The sequence below is a fragment of the Stegostoma tigrinum genome, chromosome 36, assembly GCF_030684315.1.
Source record: "Stegostoma tigrinum isolate sSteTig4 chromosome 36, sSteTig4.hap1, whole genome shotgun sequence".
In the NCBI taxonomy this organism is placed as follows: Eukaryota; Metazoa; Chordata; class Chondrichthyes; order Orectolobiformes; family Stegostomatidae; genus Stegostoma; species Stegostoma tigrinum.
Window position 1 is genome coordinate 1,710,363 of NC_081389.1, and position 24,193 is coordinate 1,734,555.

At 44.8% G+C, this 24,193-nt stretch overlaps 1 protein-coding gene across 1 annotated transcript in view; it reads left to right on the forward strand.

Moving 5' to 3' along the window:
• The first annotated feature begins 1,783 nt into the window (after positions 1 to 1,783).
• Positions 1,784 to 24,193, forward strand: part of idh3a (isocitrate dehydrogenase (NAD(+)) 3 catalytic subunit alpha) — a 50,276-nt gene continuing 27,866 nt past the window's right edge. Inside the window, exons 1-6 of the mRNA XM_048520935.2 lie at positions 1,784 to 1,896; positions 2,116 to 2,175; positions 7,889 to 7,972; positions 8,820 to 8,934; positions 14,675 to 14,862; positions 20,269 to 20,402. Coding sequence (XP_048376892.1) covers positions 1,864 to 1,896; positions 2,116 to 2,175; positions 7,889 to 7,972; positions 8,820 to 8,934; positions 14,675 to 14,862; positions 20,269 to 20,402 — 614 coding nt within the window. The 5' untranslated portion in view covers positions 1,784 to 1,863. The remainder of the gene's footprint in view (positions 1,897 to 2,115; positions 2,176 to 7,888; positions 7,973 to 8,819; positions 8,935 to 14,674; positions 14,863 to 20,268; positions 20,403 to 24,193) is intronic.

Sequence of the window (24,193 nt, forward strand, 5' to 3'; positions counted from 1 at the left end):
TCTACCAGAGTTTTCTGAATTCAGGGAGTTGTACCTCTGGGCAGGAAATTTCTACGTCACTTTGCTTTTTAAAAAGGGTGACTGGGGGAAGCCAGTGAATAACAGACTAAACATCTGTGGTGGGGAAATTGCTGGAGTCCATAGCCAAAGATAAAGTGACTGATCACCTCAAAATATTTCGGTTAATCAGGAGGTTAGGTGATGCCCAACAAGTCAAATGTTTTTGCAAGAGGTGACAATTGTGGTGAACTGAGGTAAGTCAGTGGATATTACTTCTTTGGATGTCATAAAGACTTTTAGAAGGGTATTGACAAAATCCCACACAAGAGAACATAGAACATAGAACGTAGAAGATAGAACAATACAGCGCAGAACAGGCCCTTCGACCCTCGATGTTGCGCCGACCTGTGAACTAATCTAAGCCCCTCCCCCTACACTATCCCATCATTATCCATATGCTTATCCAAGGCTAAGGAGACTGTTAACTAAGGTGGAAGCCCACAGAACTAAGGGAAAATTACTGACATAGGAAATTGGTTGAGTGGCAGGAAACAGATTTGGAATAATGGGTAAGTCCTCAAATTGGCAGGGCGTGACTAGTGTTGTCCTTCAGGGATCGGTGTGGGAGTTTCAATTATTCACAGTATTCATTAACAACTTGGATAATGGCATAGAAAAATCAAATAGCATAAAATGACAACAAGATAGATTAGATGAATGGGCAAAACTGTGGCAGATGGATTTTAATACAAGATAGTGTGAGGTTATCCATTTTGGACTGAAAAAAGGTTAGATCCAGTAGCTTTAGAAGACACAAAGTTAAACTCAGTGAATGTCCAATGAGATTTGCGATCCAGGTGCATAGCTGTCTAAATTCCATGAAAGCGTGTAGAAGATTGTCAAGAATTCTGTAAGGGGATGCTGGCTTTCATGACTAAAGAGCTGGGGATATGGCTGCAGACGTTATGTTGCAGTCGCACAAAACTCTAGATAATCCTACTTAAGAGTACTGAGAGCAGTTCTTAGGAAAAATGTTTTAGCCGGAGAGGGAATACAATGCAGGTTTACAAGGATGATGTCTGGCTTTCAGTGATTATGTTGTGCGATTAGACAGGTTTTCAGGATGTTTACAGGGAAAGACAGGGTTAATAAAAATAAACTACTTCCACTATTTGAAGATTCTAGAACTATGGAGCATTATGTAAGGTTTAGCGCAAAACCATTCAGGAAAGATGTTAGAAAGCACTTGTACGTACAAAGAATAGTGGTCGTTTGGAACTTTCATCCTCAAACAGAGATTGATGTTAATTTAATTGTTAAATTTAAGATCACCTTTTTTTAAATTAAGCGAGGGTATCAACAGATAAGCGATCAAGGTAGCCGTAAGGAGATAGGCCATGAACTAGCCATGATCTGACTAAACTGCGGAGCGGGCTTGATGGGCCGAGTGGCTACTCCTCCAATTGTCTGGGGCCAAGACAATCTTGATTGACAGGGGGCGGGCCATGATGACGGAGATGGGCGAGTCCTGATCCCAGGCAGTGGGCGGGTTATGGTGATCGAATGGGAGCGGGCCCTTATCATTGGCAGCGATGGGTCATGTGATCTAGTGGGGGCGTGTCACAGTGATTGGCAGATGGCGGACCACGGTTGTGGCGAGTGCGGCGGGTCTAGGCGATTGACAGATTTTGCAACCTATAGAAATTCAGAATGCGTACGCGGTAGAAAATTCCGGTATTGATTGACTGACGCTGCAACCAGTGGCTATTAGAGGAGGCGGGAATTGCTCAGCGGGCGGGCTCTGATTTGGTGACGGGTGTGAACGGAAGGCAGGGCTGTGAGCTCCGGTTCTGCAGAGTTAACATGGCAGCGGCATTGACAGTGTGGCGGAGTGCGGTAAGGGCATCTGGGGGAACCGGTGAGAGGACTGCGGGGGCGAGGCATCTTGCGTGAGGCCCGGGGGGAAGGAGCCTGAGGCTGATTCAGATGGGCCTGGGGCGGGCGGAAAGGAAGCTGCGGCCTGTGACTGAGGGAGATGGCGGGTGATTTGGGAAGGGCTGTCGGTCCCACTGGAGCTGCGCTGACCTTCCCTTCCCTCCGTTGTGAACCCCTCAGGTACAGCGGCTACTCGGAGCGGGGAGGAGCCGGAGCACGGTTTCCAGGAGCTTGTCGGAGGTGAGTACCCTAGGGACGGAGAGTCCACTGAACCTGCCACCCCGCTCCCCCACGTACCTGACCCAACCCGCATCCACATCCCCCATGCCCCTCATCCTCATCCCTATCCCCCGCATTCCACATCGCCGTCCCCGTCCCCCGCATCCCACGTTCCCATGGGCATTGATCCATAGACGTGGATGGTGTACTGAGGACCTGGGTTCAAATCCGAATCTAAATTCGATAAATATTTGAAATTGAGTCTAGTGATGACTGTGAATCGGCAAAACCATCTGGTTCACCAATGTCCCTTCGAGAAGGAAAGTCACAGCCATCCTGACCTGTTTTCACCTGTGTGTGAATCTAGTGTTGACTCTAAACTGCCGTCTGGGTAATTAGGGATGGGCAACAAATGCTGCCTGGACAGCAATACCCTCATCCAGTAAATGATTTAAGAAAAATTCACCCATAGAACATAGAACAATACAGTGCAGAACAGGCACTTCGGCACTCGATGTTGTGCTAACCTATGATCTAATCTAAGCCTCTCCCCCTACACTATCCCACCATCATCCGTATGCTTATCCAAGGACTGTTTAAATGCCCCGAATGTGGCTGAGTTAACTACATTGGCAGGCAGGGCATCCCTTACCACTCTCTGGGCAAAGAACCTGCCTCTAACAGCTGTCTTAAATCTATCCCCCCCCTCAATTTCTAGCTATGCCCCCTCATACAAGCTGATGTCATCATCCTAGGAAAAAGACTCTCACTGTCCACCCTATCTAATCCTCTGATCATCTTGTATATCTCTTAAATCACCTCTTAGCCACCTTCTCTCCAATGAGAACAGACCCAGGTCCCTCAGCCTTTCTTCATAAGACCTTCGCTCCAGACCAGGCAACATCCTGGCAAATCTCCTCTGCACCTTTTCCAATGCTTCCACATCCTTCTTCCTGTAATTTGGCGATCGGAACTGCATGCAGTAGCCCAAGTGAGACTGCATTTGCGTTTTATACAGTTGCAGCATGACATCACGGCTCTGGAACTCAATCCCTCTACCAATAAAACCTAACACACCGTAAGCCGCCTTAACAGCACTATCAACCTGGGTAGCAACTTTCAGGGATCTATGTACATGGACACCAAGATCCCTCTGCACATCCACACTACCAAGAATCTTTCCATTGACCCAGTATTCTGCCTTCCTATTATTCTTCCCAAAGTGAATCACCTCACGTTTATCTGTATTAAACTCCATTTGCCACCTTTCAGCCCAATTCTGCAGTTTTTCCAAGTCTCCCTGCAACCTGCAACATTCTTCCACACTGTCCACTGCTCCACCAACTTTAGCAAACTTACTAACCCATCCAGCTATGCCTGCGTCAAATGACAAACAGCAGTGGTCCCAAAACAGATCCTTGAGGCACACCACTAGTAACCGGACTTCAGGCTGAATATTTTCCATCAACCACCACTCGTTGCCTTCTTACAGAAAGGCAGTTTCTAATCCAAACTGCAAAATCTCCCTCAATCCCGTGCCTCTGTATTTTCTCCAGTAGCCTACTGTGTGGGACCTTATCAAAGGCTTTACTGAAGTCCATGTGCACTACATCAACTGTCCTTCCCTCATCCACATGCTTGGCCACCTTCTCAAAAAACTCAATGAGGTTTGTGAGACACAACTTGCCCTTGATGAATCCATGTTGACTATCTCCAATCAAATTGTTCCTTGCTAGATGATTATAAATCCTATCTCTTATAATCATTTCCAAAACCTTTCCTACAACAGATATAAGGCCCACAGGTCTATAATTACCTGGGTCATCCCTACTGCCCTTCTTGAAGTAGGGCACAACATTTGCAATCCTCCAGTCCTCTGGTACTAAACCTGTAGACAAGGATGACTCAAAGATCAAGGCCAAAGGCTCTGCCATCTCCTCCCTAGTTTCCCAGAGAATCCTCAGAAAAATTCCATCTGGCCCAGGGGATTTATCTTTCTTCACACCTTCTAGAATTGATAACACTACCTCCTTACTAACCTCAATCCTTTCAATTCTAATAACCCGTAACTCAGTCTTCTGTACAATATTGTCCTTTTCCTGAGTGAAAACAGATGAGAAATATTCATTTAGCACCTCTCCGATCTCCACAAGGTCCACACGCAACTTCCCACTTCTGTCTTTGACTGGCCCTATTCCTACCCTAGTCATCCTCTTATTCCTCACATACCGAACGAAAGCTTTGGGGTTCTCCTTTATTCTACCTGCTAACGTCTGCTCATGTCCCCTCCTTGCTTTTCTTAAGTGTCTCTTTAAATCCTTCCTAGCTAATCTGTGACTCTCCATCGCCTCATCTGAACCATCTCGTCTCATTGTCACGTAAGCCTCCCTCTTCCGCCTAACAAGAGATACAATTTCTTTAGTAAACCACAGTTCTCTTACCTTATCACGTCCTCCCTGCCTGACAGGGACATACCTATCAAGGACACGCAATATCTGTTCCTTAAACCAGCTCCACATTTCGATTGTCCCCATACCCTGCATTTTGCTAACCCATTCTATGCCTCCTAAGTCTTGCCTAATTGCATTATAATTGCCCTTCCCCCATCCATAACTCTTGCCCTGTGACATGTTCCTATCCCTTTGCATTGCTAAACTAAAGGTAACCGAATTATGGTCACTCTCCAAAGTGTTCTCGTACCACTAAATCAAACACCTGCCCTGGTTCTTTACCAAGTACTAGATCCAATGCGGCCTCCCCTCTTGTCGGCCCTTTGACATACTGTGTGAGGAAACCCTCCTGCACACGTTGGACAAAACTGATTCATCTGACGTACTAGAGTTATAGCATTTCCAGTCAATGTTGGGTAAGTTCAAGTCTCCCATAATGGCCACCCTGTTTCTTTCACTCCTGCTCAGAATTGTTTTGCCAATCCTCTCCTCCACATCCCTGGAACTTTGTGGAGGCCTATGAAAAAAAACTCCCAGCAGTGTGACCTGTCCTCTCTTGTTTCTGACCTCAGCCCATACCACCTCAGTAGACGAGTCCTCGTCAACCACCGTTATACTGTCCTTGACTAACAAAGCCACACCTCCCCCTCTTTTACCACCTTCCCTGATCTTAATGAAAGATCTAAACCTTGGAACCTGCAACATCCATTCCTGACCCTGCTCTATCCATGTCTCCAAAATGGCCACAACATCAAATTCCCAGATACCTATCCATGCTGCAAGCTCACCTACATTATCCTGGATACTCCTGGCGTTGAAGTAGACACACTTCAAACCAGCTTGCTGTCTGCCAGCACACTCCTGTGACAGTGAAATCCTGTCCATGTCCTCACTACTTTCATCCTCCTGTATACTGGAACTACACCACAGTTTCCCATCCCCCTGCTGCGCTAGTTTAAATCCACCCAAATAGCACTAGCAAACTTCCCACCCAGGATATTAGTACCCCACTGGTTCAAGTGGAGACTGTCCTGTTTGTAGAGGTCTCACCTTCCCCAGAATGAGCCCCAATTGTCCATGTACCTGAAGCCCTCCCTCCTGCACCATCCCTGCAGCCGCGTATTCAGCTGAAATCTCTCCTGTTCTTTGCCTCACTATCACATGGCACGGGGAACAAACCAGAGATGACAACTCTGTTTGTTCTAGCTCTCAGCTTCCATCCTAGCTCCCTGAAATCCTGCCTGACAGCTCTATCCCTCTTTCTACCTATGTCGTTGGTACCTATGTGGACCACGACTTGGGACTGGTTACTATCTCCCTTCAGGACTCCAAAGACACGATCCGAGACATCACAGATCCTGGCACCTGGGTGGCAACACACCAACCGTGAGTCTCTTTCGTTCCCAACAAACCTTCTATCTGTCCCTCTAACTATTGAGTCCCCAATGACTAACACTCCTCCTATCCCGCCTTCCCTTCTGTGGAAGAGAGACAGACTCTGTGCCAGAAATCTGCACCCTTCTGCATGCCCCTGGTAAGTTGTTCCCCCCCACCCCCCCAACAGTATCCAAAACGGTATCCTTGTTTTTCAGGGGAATGACCGCAGGGGATCCCTGCACTGATGTTTTTCCCGCCTTCTGACAGTTACCCAGCTTTCTTCGTGCTTAGAAGTACTTCCCTCTAACTCTTATCTATCACGGACTCTGCCTCCCGAATGATCCGAAGTTCATCCAGCTGTCTCTGCCCACCGTCCCCATCCCCCTTCCAATGACCAGTTGTTCCTTTTGCAGGCCAACCGTCCATCACCCTCACCCCTGCTGGCTGTTCCTGACCCCTCATCCCGCCCACCCACTGTCTGTTTCTCACCCCCTGTCGTCCGCACACGCACATCTTACTTGTTTACGGGATGAGGGTGTCACTAGTTAGGAGCTTGTTAGGCAGCATTTATTGCCCATCTCTAAATGGTCAGAGGGCAGTTAATGAATCAACCACATTGCTGTGGGTCTGGAGTCACATGTAGGCCAGACCAGATAAGGATGGCAGTTTCTTTCCTTAAAGGACATTAGTGAACCAGATAGATTTTTCCAACAATTGACAATGGATTCACAGTCGTCGTTAGACTGTCAATTCCAGATATTTGTTGAATTCAAATCCACCATCAGCCGTGGTGGGATTCGAACCCGGGCCCCCAGAACATTGTCTGGATCTCTGGATTAACAGTCCAGCGATAATACCGCTAGGCCATCGCCTCCCCCTGCTATGAAGCTAACCCCTGAAGAAGCAAGCTAACATTTTGACCGCTGCTTTTAGATAAGATACTCTTTCTGCTCTACAGGTGACTTTTCAAGGACATTATGTTTGGTAATTGCTGATCTGGTAAGATAGTGCAGGCCTTGTACTGGGTTTTAAGTCTTTGCTTAAAGTCATTGAATTTACAAGTAAAAAGATGTAACATGGAGATGTTGGATGCCTGATATCCATGGGAATGCCCAAAGCAATAATGGTATTTGTTAGACTGCAAGCATGGCCATTAGAAGTATTTGTTAGGAATGATGTATGACTTTGTCTGCCTCCGGGTGTAGTACATCCTGTGATAAACAGTTATGAAATAAAGGGATCTGAAACAAATATAGAAATTGCTGGTGAAACACAGCAGGTCTGACAGCATCTGTCACAACTCAAAACATTTACTCTGCTTCTTCCCACAGGTGCTGCCAGACCTACTGAATTTTGCCAGCAATTTTTTTTTCCCAGTATCCACAGCAGTTTATTTTATTATGAAGTGAAGGGATGTGGATAGGCTTTGAAACTCACTTTATATGGTGAAGGGATTGTGAACAAACTGGCTGGTTCTGAATGTTCACAAAAAGCATGGCTGCAGAGCACACTGTAGCTGGATATCTGAAATGTCCCTTGTGTCTCTACAGATGGGATTGGATCATTTAGCTACAGTGCTCGGAATTTATTGATGCTGTGTCTGCTTTCAGTTCCTGATACAAGAGCAGTTGTTATGGATAGTACTCAGAAATATATACATGTTCCAGGTAATTGGAAACACTCTTGTTCAAAGAATTTTTAGGCTACAGGCGATGGTAATTGGAATATCAAATGATAATAAGCTGTATAGGCACAATGGGCTGAAAGATCATGACCCTGCTGTAATACTCTGGATTCTGTCATATTATATAATCAATGTAAATAGGACTTCAGATTTAAAATTGTATTTTTCAACAGGATTGAGTGCTCACCAGACTGTTAATCTGTAAATTACTGTTCCTATTCAGGCACGGACAGTGACATTGATCCCAGGTGATGGCATTGGCCCGGAGATATCTGAAGCTGTAGTGAAGATTTTTGATGCTGCGGAAGTAAATGCCTTTTAAGTGATTGTGCAGTGCAGATTTTGAATTTAAATTGTTTTTATGAAATGGTTTTAATTTTAAGGTTATAAATTGGCATATATTCAAGACTGAAATGAACATTTTTAATACCGAAACATCAAATATACCACGTGTACTGGGTGGCCTGCTCTGCTTTCCCATGTTTTCTGTTCTTATTCCAATTTCTTGTTCTTTCTATTTGTCAGTTATTTCAGGAAAATGATTTCCCACAGTACAAGCACAACATATTCCAGTCCTTTTCTCCACACAGTCTACCTAAGCAGAATCTTTAAATTTAGTATTGTTTCATGTACTTTGGTGCCAGCAACATGCTTGAGACTTTGATATTGTGCAGTGCCTTGTAATCAGAAGATGTATGCTTGAAATAAATTAACCTACAATCCCATCCAACCTCCAACGTACATAATTTATACTTTGGAATGGAGCAAATTCCTGCCCCTCAGTTCATGGAGTGACCATAGCTCCTCAGCTTAGACTTTGTGCAACTTGCTAAATAAGTGTGTGTGTAATCTGATAGGAATTCCATTGATAAAGTGGGATTAATAGCTGTGTGACAATTTGAAAGACTAACAGTTTGATAATTTTATTGGGGTTTCCATTATTGCCTCTTTAAAATAGTGGGAGATGTCATTGGTGCTAAAACCAGCCTGTGATATTTAGTATGGTAATGCCCATTGCAGTTGTGAGCTACCTCAGTTACCTCATTCACTGCTGAGTGCAGTTGAGGCAATGAGGAGAAATTTAAAATGCTGCCACTATGGTAACAGAATGAAAACAGCCCGCACTCAGAAATTCCTTGGTTTTGTTTTTGAAGGTTCCCATTCGTTGGGAGGAGAGGACAGTTGCAGCCATCCAAGCATCCAGCGGGCAATGGATCATTCCTCCAGAGGCCACAGAATCCATGAATGCCAACAAGATCGGATTGAAAGGTGCATAGTAGGTGCTAGTGCGAAACCACGGCTGGTGTTTGATGCCTGTGCTGGCTAACCATTTGGAATACTGTGGCTTATTGCTAATGTGGAGAAAGGACATGTCCTACTTTCCTTGTGCTTAGAGAAGGTGATGGCAACTTAAGCCTGTCAGGCTGTTGTAGATTCAGTGAGAGCTGGGGTGATAAGTGATTAGGGCTTGGTGTGATTAACAGTGTGGGCTATATTTTGAATAACCTTAAGTTTACAAAGGATAGAATATGGAAGGTTAACCAAGCAAGCATTAAAGTGGTCAGGGGTCACAAAGACATAGATGAGAGCTGCAGCAAATACATTTAAGAACAAGATTCCAACCAGAGATCAGAGAGGTTGTATTTGTGTTGAACCTCAGGGTTGGGAGAGATATTAAATGAATATTTTGCATCAGTTTTTACTGTGGAGAAAGAAATGGCTAGCAAACTCAGGGAAATAACATTCATGTCTTAAACAGTTTACATTACAGAACAGAAGGTGCTGGAGGTCTTAGAAAATATAAAGGTGGATAAATCTCCAAGACCTGATCTAGTATCTCGCAGAACTTTGTGGAAAGTTAGGAAAGAAATTGTGGGGCCCCGTATGGAAATATTTGTATCATCTGTCACTATGGGTGAGGTGCCGGATGACTGGAGAGTGGGTAATGTAGTTCTTTCCTTTAAAGAGATAGAAGGAGAAGCCTGGCAACTGTAAACCCACTGGTCTTACTTCAGCAATAAGCAAATTGTTGGAAGTGATTCTGAAAGATAGGATTTCTATGCATTTGGAGAGACAAGGAATGGAAGGGATCGTCAGCATGGTTTTGTGCGAGGGAAATCATATCTGACAAACTTGATTGAGTTTTTTATGAGGAAGTACCAAGAAGATTGAGGGCAGGGTGGTAGGCATTGTTTACTTGGACTTTAGGAAAGCCTTTGACAAGGTCCTACAGGGTAGACTAATTAGAAAAGTTAGATCACATGAGATTCAGGGTCAGCTTGTCAGTTGGATACAAAATTGGCTTAACAGCAGGAGATAGTGATGGTAGAGGTAACAAAGTGTGGAACTGGAGAAACACGGCAGACAGACAGCATGAGAGGAGGGGGAAAGCTGACATTTTGGGTGATGGTAGAAGGTCTTTTTGACTGGAGGCCTGTGACTAGCGAAGTTTCATAGGGATTGGTGCTGGGCCCACTTTTGTTTGTCATTCATATAAATGACTTAAACGAGAATATAGAACAGTACAGCGCAGAACAGGCCCTTTGGCCCTCGATGTTGCGCCAACCTGTGAACTAATCTAAGCCCATCCCCCTACACTATCCCATCATCATCCATATGCTTATCCAAGGACTGTTTAAATGCCCCTAATGTGGCTGCGTTAACTACATTGGCAGACAGGTCATTCCATGCCCTAAACACTCTGAGTAAAGAACCTGCCTCTGACATCTGTCTTAAATCTATCACCCCTCAATTTGTAGCTATGCCCCCTCGTACAAGCTGACATCATCATCCTCAGGAAAAAAAACTCACTATCCACCCTATCTAATCCTCTGATCATCTTGTATGTCTGTATTAAATCCCCTCTTAGCCACCTTCTCTCCAATGAGAACAGACCCAAGTCCCTCGGCCATTCTTCATAAGGCCTTCACTCCAGACCAGGCAGCATCCTGGTAAATCTCCTTTGCACGTTTTCCAATGCTTCCACATCCTTCCTGTAATGTGCTGACCAGAACTGCATGCAATATTCCAACTGAGGCCGCACTAGCGTTTTGTACAATTGCAGCATGACATCATGGCTCCAGACCTCAATTGCTCTACCAGTAAAACCTAACACACCGTAAACCGCCTTAACAGCACTATCAACCTGTGTGGCAACTTTCAGGGATCTATGTACATAGACACCAAGATCCCTCTGCACATCCACACTACCAAGAATCTTTCCATTGACCCAGTATTCTGCCTTCCTATTATTCTTCCCAAAGTGAATCACCTCGCATTTATCAGCATCGAACTCCATTTGCCACCTTTCAGCCTAATTCTGCAGTTTACCCAAGTCTCCCTGCAACCTGCAACATTCTTCCACACTGTCCACCACTCCACCGACTTTAGTGTCATCTGCAAACTTCCTAACCCCATCCACGTATGCCTGCGTCCCAGTCATTTATAAAAATGACAAACAGCAGTGGTCCCAAAACAGATTCTTGAGGCACACCACTAGTAACCGGACTCCAGGCTGAATATTTTCCATCAACTGCCACTCGTTGCCTTCTTCTAGAAAGCCAGTTTCTAATCCATACTGCAAAATCTCCCTCAACCCCGTGCCTCCATATTTTCTCCGGTAGCCTACCATGTGGAACCTTATCAAAGGCTTTACTGAAGTCCATGTACATCTCATCAACTGCCCTTCTCTCATCCACATGCTTGGTCACCTTCTCAAAAAACTCAATGAGGTTTGTGAGTCACAACCTGCCCTTGACGAATCAACGTTGACTGTCTCCAATCAAATTGTTGCTTGCTAGATGATTATAAATCCTATCTCTTATAATCCTTTCCAAAGCTTTTCCTACAACAGATGTAAGGCCCACAGGTCTATAATTACCTGGGTCATCTCTACTGCCCTTCTTGAACAAGGGCACAACATTTGCAATCCTCCAGTCCTCTGGTACTAAACCTGTAAACAAGGATGACTCAAAGATCAAGGCCAAAGACTCCACCACCACCACCTCCCTAGCATCCCAGAGAATCCTCAGAAAAATCCCATCCAGCCCGTGGGATTTATTTACCTTCCCACCTTCTATAATTGATAACACCTCCTCCTTACTAACCTCAGTCCTTTCAATTCTAGTTGCCCGTAGCTCAGTCTTCTCCTGTACAATATTGTCCTTTTCCTGAGTGAAAACAGATGAGAAATATTCATTTAGCACCTCTCCGATCTCCACAGCGTCCACATACAACTTACCACTTCTGTCTTTGACTGGCCCCATTCCTACCCTAGCCATCCTCTTATTCCTCACATACCTATCGAAAGCTTTGGGGTTCTCCTTTATTCTACCTGCTAACGTCTGCTCATGTCCCCTCCTTGTTGCTCTTAACTCTCTCTTTTAAATCCTTCCTCGCTAATCTGTAACTCTCCATCACCTCATCTGAACCATCTGGTCTCATTGTCACACAAGCCTCCCTCTTCTGCTTAACAAGAGATACAACTTCTTTAGTAAACCATAGTTCCCTTACCTTATCACGTCCTCCCTGCCTGACAGGGACATACCTATCAAGGACACGCAATATCTGTTCCTTAAACCAGCTCCACATTTCGATTGTCCCCATCCTCTGCATTTTGTTAACCCATTCTATGCCTCCTAAGTCTTGCCTAATCACATTATAATTGCCCTCCCCCCATCTATAACTCTTGCCCTGTGGCATGTTCCTATCCCTTTCCATCGCTAAACTAAAGGTAACCGAATTATGGTCACTCTCTCCAAAGTGCTCACCTACCACTAAATCAAACAACTGGCCTGGTTCATTACCAAGTACCACATTCAGTGCGGCCTCCCCTCCTATCGGCCCTTTGACATACTGTGTCAGGAAACCGTCCAGCACACATTGGATTAAAAAAAAATATAGAAGGCATGTTTGATAATGTTTGTGGATGATGCCAGTGATGAAAGTTATCTAAGATTACAAAGTGATCTTAATCAATTGGGTCATTCGGCTGAAGAGTGGCTTGGAGTTTAATTTGAATGAAAGTGAGGTATAATATTTTGGTAAAACAAACAAGGCTAGGACTTGTTCAACTAAAAGTAGGACTTTGGGTAGGGTTTAGAACAGAGAGATCTAGTGGTTCAGGTACATTATTCTTTGAAGTTTGCATCATATGTAGATAAGGTGGTTAAATGTTTCACGCGCTGCCTTCATTGCTGAGACTTTTGAGTATGGAAGTTGGAGTGTTATGTTGCAGTCGTACAGACTGGTGGCGAGTCCTCTTCTGGAGGACTATTTCTAGTTCTGGTTGTCCTGTTTATAGGAAGAATATTATGGAAGGCCTGTTTTCCCTACAGCAGGGGATTTCAAGACTAGAGGGCATATTTTTAAGCTGAGGGGAGGGAGATTTAAAAAGACATGGGGACAGTTTTGTTACGTACTAGTTCATGTGTGGATTGCACTTCCAGTGGATGTGGGAACAATTACAGCCTTTAAAAACATTTAGATAAGTAGACAATTAAATGTTTGGAGGGATATGGGCCAAGGCAGGCGGGTCTAGTTTGGGATAATGATGGGCATGAGCTTGTTGGACCGACGGGTCTGTTTCCGTGCTTTCTGACTCTTGACTGTCTTAAGCGTGAAGATGGGCAGTGTTGTAGAGGTGCAAGTAGGCAATCTTTTGGTGATAATGTAGATTTGTGGTTGGAATATCATCTTTGGGTTGGAACCATTTGATTCAGCTTTAAAGAGATGAAATCAGTGGCTAAGAACAGAGTTCATCATCAAAACTGAAGGCACCGTCATCCCAACCTTTTAGCAGAGGAAGTTTCTGCTTCTAAGGACGAGAAACCTAGCAGGTAGTTAAAATTTGGAGACAGTGGAGGGGTTGAGAATCAGAGTCTAACAATTCCATCCATTTACTATTGAAGTATTTGCATTTCAGTACATGTCATAAATGTTGTCCTGATTACATGATTTCTTGTCATGAAGACTTTTCCATCTTTGGCACTTCTATTTCCTCGGTATGTTACAGGAACAAGGTGTCTTCTGTCAGTCAGAACTGCAGTACCTGTCTCCAACTTTATACTGATCATTTCACATACTGTGATTTAAATAACGTCTGTGCAATGTGAACATTTTAGTCTCCGTTGAAAGGTGTGTGAATATACTTTTGAATTTTGATTTCAAAGTAGAGACAGATTGATATGGGCCAGTTCTGTGAAGTTTTTCGCTTTAATTTTTTTCCAACAGATCTGATCTGAATGCATCAGGTACAAGAAAGTGTGTGACTGCAGTAGGCTGGTAGACTGCCTGTGTTAATGAATAAAATGTTTATACTGTTGTGTTTATAACATGTAAACACATTACAGTAATCAGTTTACTTCTGACTTCAGGACAAAAGGTTCACGGTTTCAGTTCAGAAAAATCTGTTGTTCGGTTCCGAAGAGAACAGATTTTCTTCTAGCGGGAGAGCAAAACCATGAGCAACAGGTTTATTCTGCAAATCATTTGATGCTGATTGAGTCACTTGGTTGAGAATATTAAGTAATGACTGTTTGTCATCATTAAATCCCTGTCAGAAATGACTGGCATTTTCTCCTCTGATTCAACGAGTTATTATTTATTTAACATGGTTTACTCTGATATCAGAGTGAGGAATGGTAACGCTGTCACTTTCTATCTTAAACTGGCTGCTTATCACTGAGCAGCACCTCTGCTGTGACATTCTGAACACGTATTCTTGAGACATTGTTTTGAGACATTAACTCTGTTTTCTCTCCACAGATGCTGCCAGACCTACAGAGTTTCTCCAGCAATTTCTGTTTTTATTCCTGAGCACTTGTATTTCCTTAGTCAGTCTGCTGCAGGTTTCCTGAAGCAGCACTTTTAGGTTTCAACCAAAAGGCAGATAAAACAAATGAGTGCGTTTATCTCTTTATCATTTCAGAGTTCTGGGGCATGTCTGCCGTTTTTCCTTGGTGACACTCACTGCAGCAATGACTCAGTCACAAATGTTGTAATCTTTCAGGGCCTTTGAAGACTCCTGTTGCAGCAGGGCATCCTTCAATGAATTTGCTACTTCGCAAGACCTTTGACCTTTACGCAAATGTGCGTCCCTGTGTATCAATCGAAGGTTATAAGACTCCCTACAGTGGAGTGGACCTTGTTACAATTAGAGAAAATACAGAAGGAGAATACAGTGGCATAGAGCACGTGGTGAGTTCCTGTTTATAGTAAACGATACCGTGATTTTTAAAATTTGATTTTGGAATGAGAACGATGCTGGCAAGGCAATAGTCATTGTTTATCTCGTGTTGCTTTGAGAATATGAACCACCTTAAACTGCAGTTTATGGTGATGCTGATCTCAATGTCTGGGGTCAGCACAGGCAGACAGGCTGGTGAAAAAGGCATACAGGATGCTTGCTTTCACAGCAGTGACATAGAATATAGGAGCAAGGAAGGCTTAATACAACTTTATAAAAACATTTGTAGGGCCACAGAGGGAATGCTGTGTGCAGTTCTGTTTGCCAAACTACCAGAAGGTCTGATTGCACTGGAGAGGGTGTACAGGAGATTCGCTAGGTTTTGCTTGGGATGGAAAATCCCAGTTATGAGGAGAGATTGGATAGACTGGGTTGGTTTTCCCTGGAGCAGAGTTGCGGGGGAGGGATATGATTGAGAAGCATAGACAGGGTAGAGAATCTCTTCGCCATGGCAGACATATCTAAGACCAAAGGGTTCAAGTTTAATGTGAGGACTAAGTGGTTTAGAGAAGATCTGAGGGATACAATTTTTACCCAAAGAGTGTTAGAAATAAGCAACGTGCTTCGTGAGAGGATAGCAGAGGTAGGTACGCTCTCTTCATTTAAGAAGCATCTGGGTGAGCACCTAAAATGCCAAGGCATAGTTAGCTATGGACCAAATGCATCTGAGTGGAATTAGTGTAGATTAGTGTTTGTTGGTTGGCACAGATGTGGTCAGCCGAAGAGCCTGTTTTTTTTAATGATCTGTGACTCTGTATGTGAGAATGGTGTTAATAAAGTGATATTAATCCAGCAACAGTGAAGGAATACGGTTGATGTATGCCCAAGTCAGGACAGAGTTGAAATTGGAACTGATTGTACTGTCTTGTTATTGCTGCTTGTGGCCTCAGGAGAGCAAGAGAGAAACTGTCAGTAACTTCAGTGAATTGTAGTGTGCTCTGATGACACAAGATCTCAATCAGCCAAACCATCCTGGATACAGCGAAAGCTTCTCGAATGTGCTGGCTGACCTGTCCTGGCAAGTAATGTATCATCTGCCGAATCAGTTTATTCTGGAAGGCAGTGAGGTCTTGAGAGATCGGGGGTAAGCTATGTTTGAGTGTTCAGCTTCCACCCTGGTTTTGTTGTAACAATGTGACATGACCAATCACATGAGCTAATGAAAGCTGACATTTTCCACTTGGTAGTGGTGATGCTGTTAATGGTTACACAGACCGCTTGCCTGAGTTTGTTTTAATCTGGCACCTGACCCTATCTGCTGGTCTTCAGCCCAGGTCTGAATGTTTTTTAGGGCTTACCAAAAGCTAAATGGACACATTCATTACCAGAGGAATTTTAAACAAAATTAAATACTACGCAGTCATCATGGCCTGTTCCACTTGTTGCTTTTGCTGTGAAGGTTATTAATGAAACACATGAAATGGAATAATCTGAAGATGTTGCCCTGAAAACTCTGACAATTTATTATCTGACTGGCCTCACATAGTAGACTGACTTGCTTTATGTCAGATGTGATTTCTAACCGGAGAGTTTCTCTTTCACTCGATTCTAACTTGGCAGAGCATTACGCGATGGATAGCTCTACTCGGCTCTCTACCATTCACTTTATTTCCACTTTTATTGGAGGTGATTCAGAGGAAGTTTACAAGATTGATACCCAAAATGAATTGGTTGTTTTGAGAGAGGTTGGACAGTCTAGGCTTGTGTCCATAGGAGTTGAGAATTGAGAGGTGTCTTGATTTAAATGTGTGAAATATTGAATGATCTTGGCACGGTTAACCTGGACAGTGTGTTTTTGCTTGTAGGTCAGCCCAGAACTTAGAAACATAAAAAATAGGAATGGCACGGTGGCTCAGATGCTTAGCTCTGCTGCCTCAGTTCAACTGTCTGTGTCGCGTGTTATCACCGTGTCTGCATGGGTTTCCGCTGGGTGCTCCGGTTTCCTCCCACAGTCCAAAGATGTGCAAGTTGGGTGAATTAGCCATCCTAAATTGCTCGTGGTGTGTTGATTAGGTGCATTAGCCACAGGAATTGCAGGTTTATAGGGATAGGTTAGGGGAATGGTTCTGGGTGGGATGCTGTTTGGATGGTTGAGGACTTTTTGGGCTGACTGGCCTGCTTCCACGCTGTGGGGATTCTGTGAGGAGCAGGAGTAGGCCATTTGGCTCTTTGAACCTCCTGTGCCATTCAGTATGATCATACTTGATCGTTGAGCCCTGTACCCTGTTTCCACTTTCTCCCTTTATCGTTTTACTGCTTTGACACTAACAACTACATGTACCGCCTTCTTGAAAACATTGATTGTTTTGTCCTCAACCTCTTTCTCTGTTAGAGAGTTGCACAGACTCATCACTGTCTGGGTGAAGAAATTTCTCCTCCTCTCAATCCTAACCCTGTATCCTTAAACTGTGACCCCGGTTCTGGACTCACCGGTATTTGGGAACATCTTTTCTCTGTTTACCCTGTCTAGTCTGTCCAGAATGTTTATAGCTTCCTATGAGCTCCCCCTTGTTCTTCTAAACGCTTGTGAACGTAGTTATAACCAAACCAGTGTCTCGCTTCAGACGTCAGCCCTGCCATCCCAAGAATCAGCCTGTAAACCTTTGTTGCATTCTCTCCATAGCCAGAGCATCCTTCCTCCGATAAGGAGACCAAAACTCCACACAATATTCCAGATATGGTCTCACCAGGGTCTCTGTGCAGTTACAAGAATATGTCCCTACTTCTGTACTTGAATACCTTCGCTATTGTACCATTTGACTCCTTCATTCCCTGCCATACCTACGTGTTTACTTTGTGACTAGTGTACAAAGACATCCAGGTGTTGTTTCACTCCCCAACCCCAACCTAACCCCCTTCTGTTTTTGCTACCAAAGTGAATAATCTCTCATTTATCTACATTATACTTAATCTACCATGTATTTACCCATTCACTCCTTATCTAAATAGCACTGAAGCATCTCTGTATCTTCATAGTTCACCTTTCCACCCAGCATTATGTCATGTGAACTTGATTTTATATTTGGTTCACTTATCTTTGTAAAATGTCATATCAGTCAAGGCTTTGGAACTAGTGTAAGTAGCAGTACATTTTTGGTGGTGCGGACTTGATGGGCCAAAGGGCCTCTTCTGTATAGTATGTTTCTATCTAAATTGTTAATATTTTGTGAATACCTGAGGTCAAAGCACTAATCACTGCAGTACTCTAGTAGTCACTGCTTGCCATTCAGAAAATGACCCGTCCATTTCTACTGTTTCCTGTCTGCCAATGAATTGTCATCAGTGCCAACTCGTGCGTGTAATTCACTGACTAGTGTGTGCTAACTGTAGCTGATGCAGCAACAGTCAGGTTTGTAAGCAGCCAACCTCTTGGCCCAGTTATCTCTCTGTCAGTATGCTAACCTCAATCCCATACGCTTCAGTTTTACATGTGGGACATTATCAAAAACCCTTCTGAAAGTTTGAATAAACCATATTCATTGGCTCCCTTGTCAACTCTTGGAGTTACACCCTTAAAAATTGTAGAATATCAAGTGTGATTTCCCTTTCTATGTTGACTGTCCAATTCTGTCAGTTTTCCAGTGGTCTTCTATAATGGAGTTTAGGATTTTCCCCTATTTCTGATTGTAAGGGACCCACATTTGTTTTAACCTGTCTTCTCTTCCAAACCTATGGAAGCTTTTACAATCGGTTTGTACATTTCCAACAAGCTTACGCTGATACATTCTCTTTCCTTGTCTTAATCAATACCTTTATCCTCGTTTGCTGAAATCTGAAGCGGTCCCAATCTTCAGGTCTATTGCATTTCATTTTTTTTTTGGCAAACTTGTATGCCCCTTGCTTGGACATAATAAAATGCCTAAGTTCTCCTGTTAGCCATGGTCAGGCCACCGTTCATGGGTTTTTCTTTTGCCAGACGAGAATGAACAATTGTTGCACCTGCTCCATGCGCATGTTAAATACTTAGTTATTGCCTGTTCACCATCATCCCTGTAAGTAACATTGTCCAATTTATCATAGCCGCTAATGTCTTGAACAAGAGAATGTCTCTGTCCTCAAAGGATGACCACCTAATTTTGAAACAAAGGGCCGGTGGAATAAACAAAATGCAGGTGACTACTGGAGCTCTCGAACCAATCTGGCTCCTTCCCTGCCATCCTCACTGCAGCGCATACTCATGCCACCTCTTAGTCATACCATCTCTTATATGAACAAAGTTGCAGGAGTTCCTGCTATTCTTTTCCTTCTAGTTTCCCTAGCCTGAGACTAGCTCCTGGTGTTGTTCAAATCTCTATTGTGGTGAAATGTGCTTTTACAAGGATTGTGCAAAGCTGCTTGTCCTGTGAGGCAATTGTATCAGTTGCAACGTGTCAGTAGAACTGCAAAACCAGACACGCTGAGGAAAGTTAGAAGCTGATCCTGAATTTCTACATGTTGTTCCTTAATTCCAGCACTAACATGTGGATTATCATTTATCAGGGTTAATTCACTAGTCTGGCTCTGCCTGTAAGGACTTGGGACATTTTGTTTATCCCAGTGGGTTGAAGAGGTCTGAATGAATTGTCATCAGTGCCAACTCGTGCGTGTAATTCACTGACTAGTGTGTGCTAACTGTAGCTGATGCAGTGACAGTCAGGTTTGTAAACAGCTACCCACTTGGTCCAAAATGACAGGCAAAAATCTCATGCTTAGAGCGACTGCTAGAGGTATCAGAGAGTGGCTTCAAAGCATTGGAGGTCTGATTCTCACTCACCCTGAAGTGATGTCCGTGAGTTGTGTGTAGGGCTTGTCAGCTTATCTCCCTGTGGAACGTTAGAGGTTTCAGTGGTTAATAGTCTGGTCTGGCAACTTTAACTGCCACCCCCTCCCCAACCTTTTCAAAAGCTGTTTCTGATTAAAAGGAGCTCTTGAGGATACAGCTGTTCTTACCCCTGATGTTTCAGCTCTTGGCATCACCTACTGGTGTTTATCCTTACTGAGTGTGCAAAGGGCATATCCAATTCTGAATGCAGATTATTGAATATCCTATTCCTGTATAGATGCAGGTAGCTCCTGAAATATCCCAGTAGCCATGTCAAGTGCATTGTCTCATCTGAAACCCCACAGGTGAGAAAGTTTTTTTGATTTCTGGTGGATGCTAATGTTGAAAAAGCAAGGTCACTGAAATAGCAAAATTAGTCTTGACATCCTGTAGGCTCGTAAGTGGGAATGCTTTTGATTGCTATGTTTATATCTACTGTATTTACGTGGATGTTGCACCAAACGCAATCTGCGTGTCATATCCCCTACAGTCAAGTAACTGAATTAAGATTATGGAGGTTGTAAACTTTGTTTTGCTGTGTCTGCCCGCTTTGCAGATTGTTGATGGGGTGGTGCAGAGTATTAAGCTGATCACAGAAGATGCCAGCAGACGCATCGCGGAGTTTGCATTTGAGTATGCAAGGAACAACCAGAGAAGCACAGTAACGGCTGTGCACAAAGCCAACATTATGTAAGTGGAATTCAGTCACACTTTTACTGGCAAAGATTCTAACTTACTTTAAAAATTACATATTCAACTCTATTCCAAAGTTGTCGCATCTGAAAATCCAGCCAGTATTGTGTAAAGCTGCAGGGGAAACTATGATATGGATGAGAAAAGCTCAGGAGACAGCCCATGGGGTCTCACCTGTTTCACTGATCAAATGTGTTCTTAGTTGTGTAGACGGCATGCTGAATCTTCCACATTTGACATCCTGGAGGTGACTATTGACCAAAAACCGAACTGGACCAGCCACATAAATACTGTAGCCGCATGACCAGAGCTGAGACTGGAATTCTGTGGCAAGTAACACCCTAACTGCCTCCCCAAAGTAAGAAATGTGATGAAACTCTCTCCACCTATCTGGATGAGTGCAGTTCTATCAATGTTGAAAATGCTTGACACCATCCAGGACAAAGCAGCCACTGGATTGGCGCATCATTCATCCCCTTCAACATTCACTTCTTTCGCAGCTTTTGCACAGTAGCAGTAGTGTGTACCACTTACAAGGTTCACTGTAGTAACTCACCAAGGCTCCTTTTGCCAGTGCTTTTAAATCCACGACCACTACCATCAAGAATGACAACGCAGCAAACGCATTCATCGCCTGCAAATTCCTCTGTCATTTTATTATTCTGACTTGAAGCCAAATTACAACATTCTTTCATTTTTTTTGTTGGGTTGGAATCCTCAAAAGTCTTGCCCCAAACACTCTGTGTCTGTCCCATCATCTGATGGACTTGTACAGTTGATTACTGCTCACCTAAGCCTCTAGGAAAAAGCAAAGATGTTCACAATCTATAACTGATTAAAAAAAAATCCATAGATGTGTTTCTGTACGGTTTTAAAGTAGATTTGTAGCTCGGGTTGTAGGTGTTGACGTTGCTTAGCTCGCCGAGCTGGTTTCTTGTTTTGCAGACGTTTCATTGCCTTGCTTCGTAACGTCTTCAGTGCAGCCTCTGATGAAGCATCAGTGTGTTTTCCCACCTGATTTTTAAACTCTGGTGTCCATTGAGATGGATTGCCTCACTTCCAGTTTTCGTTCGTACTGGTGTGTGTATGGGGTCGAATTCAATGTGTTTATTAATAGCATGCTTCATGGAGTGCCATGCTTCCAGAAATCCTCGTGCCTGTCTCTTCCTTAGCCTGTCCCAGGATGTTGTTGGTGTTGTCCCAGTTGAAATGGTGGTCCGACTCGCTCATCTCAATCCACGTGCATAAGGAGAACCACCGTTTCAGAGGTGAGGCAATCCATCTCAATGGACTCCAGAGTTTAAAAATCAGGTGGGAAAACACAGCGACACTTCATCGGACGCTGCACTGGGCATGTTACCCAGCGTGGCAACAATGTCTGCAAAACAAGAAACCAGCTTATTGAGCCAACCAACCTCAACATGTTTCAGAGATAGTAGGAAATGTAGATGCTGGACAATCTGAGAAAACAAGGTGTAGAGATGGATGAACACAGCAGGCCAAGCAGCATCAGAGGATGAGCTGGGCTGGTTTTGGGATGTGGTACAGGGAGGGGAGATTTTGAAGCTTATGAAGCCCACATTGATACCATTGGGCTGCAAGGTTCCCAAGCGGAATATGAGTTGCTGTTCCTGCAACCTTCAGGTAGCATTGTTGTGGCACTGCAGGAGGCACGGGTTGGACATGTTATCTGAGGAATGGGAGGGGGAGTTGAAATGATTCGAGACTAGGAGGTGCAGTCGTTTATTGCGAAATGAGCATAGGTGTTCTGCAAAGCAGTCCGAAAGCCTCCGCTTGGTTTCCCCGATGTAGAGGAGGCCACAACGGGAACAGCGGATGCAGTATACCACATTAGATGATATGCTGGTGAGCATCTGCTTGATGCGGAAAGTCTTCTTGGGGCCTGGGATGGGGGTGAGGGGGGAGGTGTACGGGCAGGTGTAGCTCTTCCTGCGGTTGCAGGGAAGAGTGCCGGGTGTCTTGGGGGTGGAAGGGAGTGTGGAGCAGACAAGGGACTCCTGGAGAGAGTCGTTCCCGCCAGAAAGCAGATAAGGGTGGGGAGGGAAAAATATCTTTGGTGGGATCGGATTGCAAATGGTGGAAGTGCCGGAGGATGATGCGTTGGATCTGGAGGTTGGTGGGGTGGTACACGAGGACGAGGGGGATTCTGTTGTGGTTGTTATTGTGGGGAATGAGCTGCGGGAGACACGGTCAAGGGTGCTGTCGACCACTGAGGCGGGGGGAGTTGCGGTTCTTGGAAGAACGACATCTGAGTTGTACGGGAGAGGAATGCCTCATCCTGGGAGCAGATGCAGCAGAGGCGAAGGAATTGGGAATAGGGGATGGCATTTTTGCAGGAAGGTGGGTGGGAGGAGTGTTTTTTGGTAGCAATGGCAGTTGGTGGGCTTGAAATGGATATTGGTTTCTAAGTGGTTGCCTGAGATGGAAACAAGGTCCAGGAAGGAGAGAGAGGTATTGGAGATGGTCCAGGTGAACCTATGGTTGGAGTGGAAGGTGTTGGTGAAGTGGATGAACTGTTCGAGCCCTCGTAGGAGCATGAGGCAGCGCCGCTACAGTCATCAATGTAACGGAGGAGGAGGTGGGGTTTAGGGCCTGTGTAGGTGCGGAAGAGGGATTGTTCCATGTAGCCTACAAAGAGGCAGGCATAGCTTGGGCCCATATGCGAATACTCATGGCCACCCCCTTTGTCTGTAGGAAGTGGGAGGAATTGAAAGAGAAGTTGTTGAGGGTGAGGACAAGTTTGGCTAAGCGGATGAGGGTGTCAGTGGGGGGGGACTGGTAGGGTTTGCGGGACAGGAAGAAGTGGAGGGCCTTTAGGCCATTTGCATGGGGAATGCAGGTGTATAGGGACTGGACGTCCATGGTGTTGGGACTGGGGAATGGGAAGTTCTGGAGGAGGTGGAGGGTGTGGGTGGTGTCACAGACGTAGGTAGGGAGTTCCTGGACCAAGGGGGCAGGAAATAGAGTCGAGATAGGTGGAGGTAAGTTCGGTGGGGCAGGAACAGGTGGAGACAGTGTCGACCAGCTCGGTCAGGTTTATGGACTTTGGGAAGGAGATAGAAGCGGGCAATGCGGGGTTGGGGAACGATGACGTTGGAGTCTGTGGGTGGAAGGTCACCTGAGGTGATGAGGTTGTGGATGGTTTAGGAGATGATGGTTTGGTTTCATGATCAAGGGGGCGATAGGCGAAAGTGTCAGAGAGTTTGCGTCCGGCCTTGGTGATGTAAAGGTCAGTGCGCCATACTACAACTGTGCCTCCGTTGTCTGCTGGCTTTATAATGAGGTTGGAGCGGAGGACTGCACACTCTGTGGGGGAGAGGTTGGAGTGGGTGAGGGAGGTGGAGAGGTTGTGGCGATTGATGTCTTGACGGTAGTTGAAGGTGAAGAGGTCAAGGGAGGGTAGGAGGCCTTGGGGTGGTGTTCAGGAGGAGGGACTGTGTTGTAGGTGGGAGAAAGGGTCAGTAGAGGGAGGGTTAGGTCACGGTTAAAAAAGTAAGCACGGAGGTGGAGGAAAAACTGCACAATGTGCAAATGTGACCAGAATTCGTCCATGTGTGGGTGGAGGGGGACAAAGGTGACCCTTTACTGACGACTGACCGTTGGTCGTCAGTAAGGAGGAGGTCTGGCGGGATGGTGAAGACTCTGCAGGGGTGGGTCTCCTCTGCAGCTGATGACTGGAGGCAACGGCGGAGCGACATCGGCTGTGGGCCATGCGGCATCGTCCAACCGTGACAACGTGTACATTCAGAACATTGAGATCCTTCAGA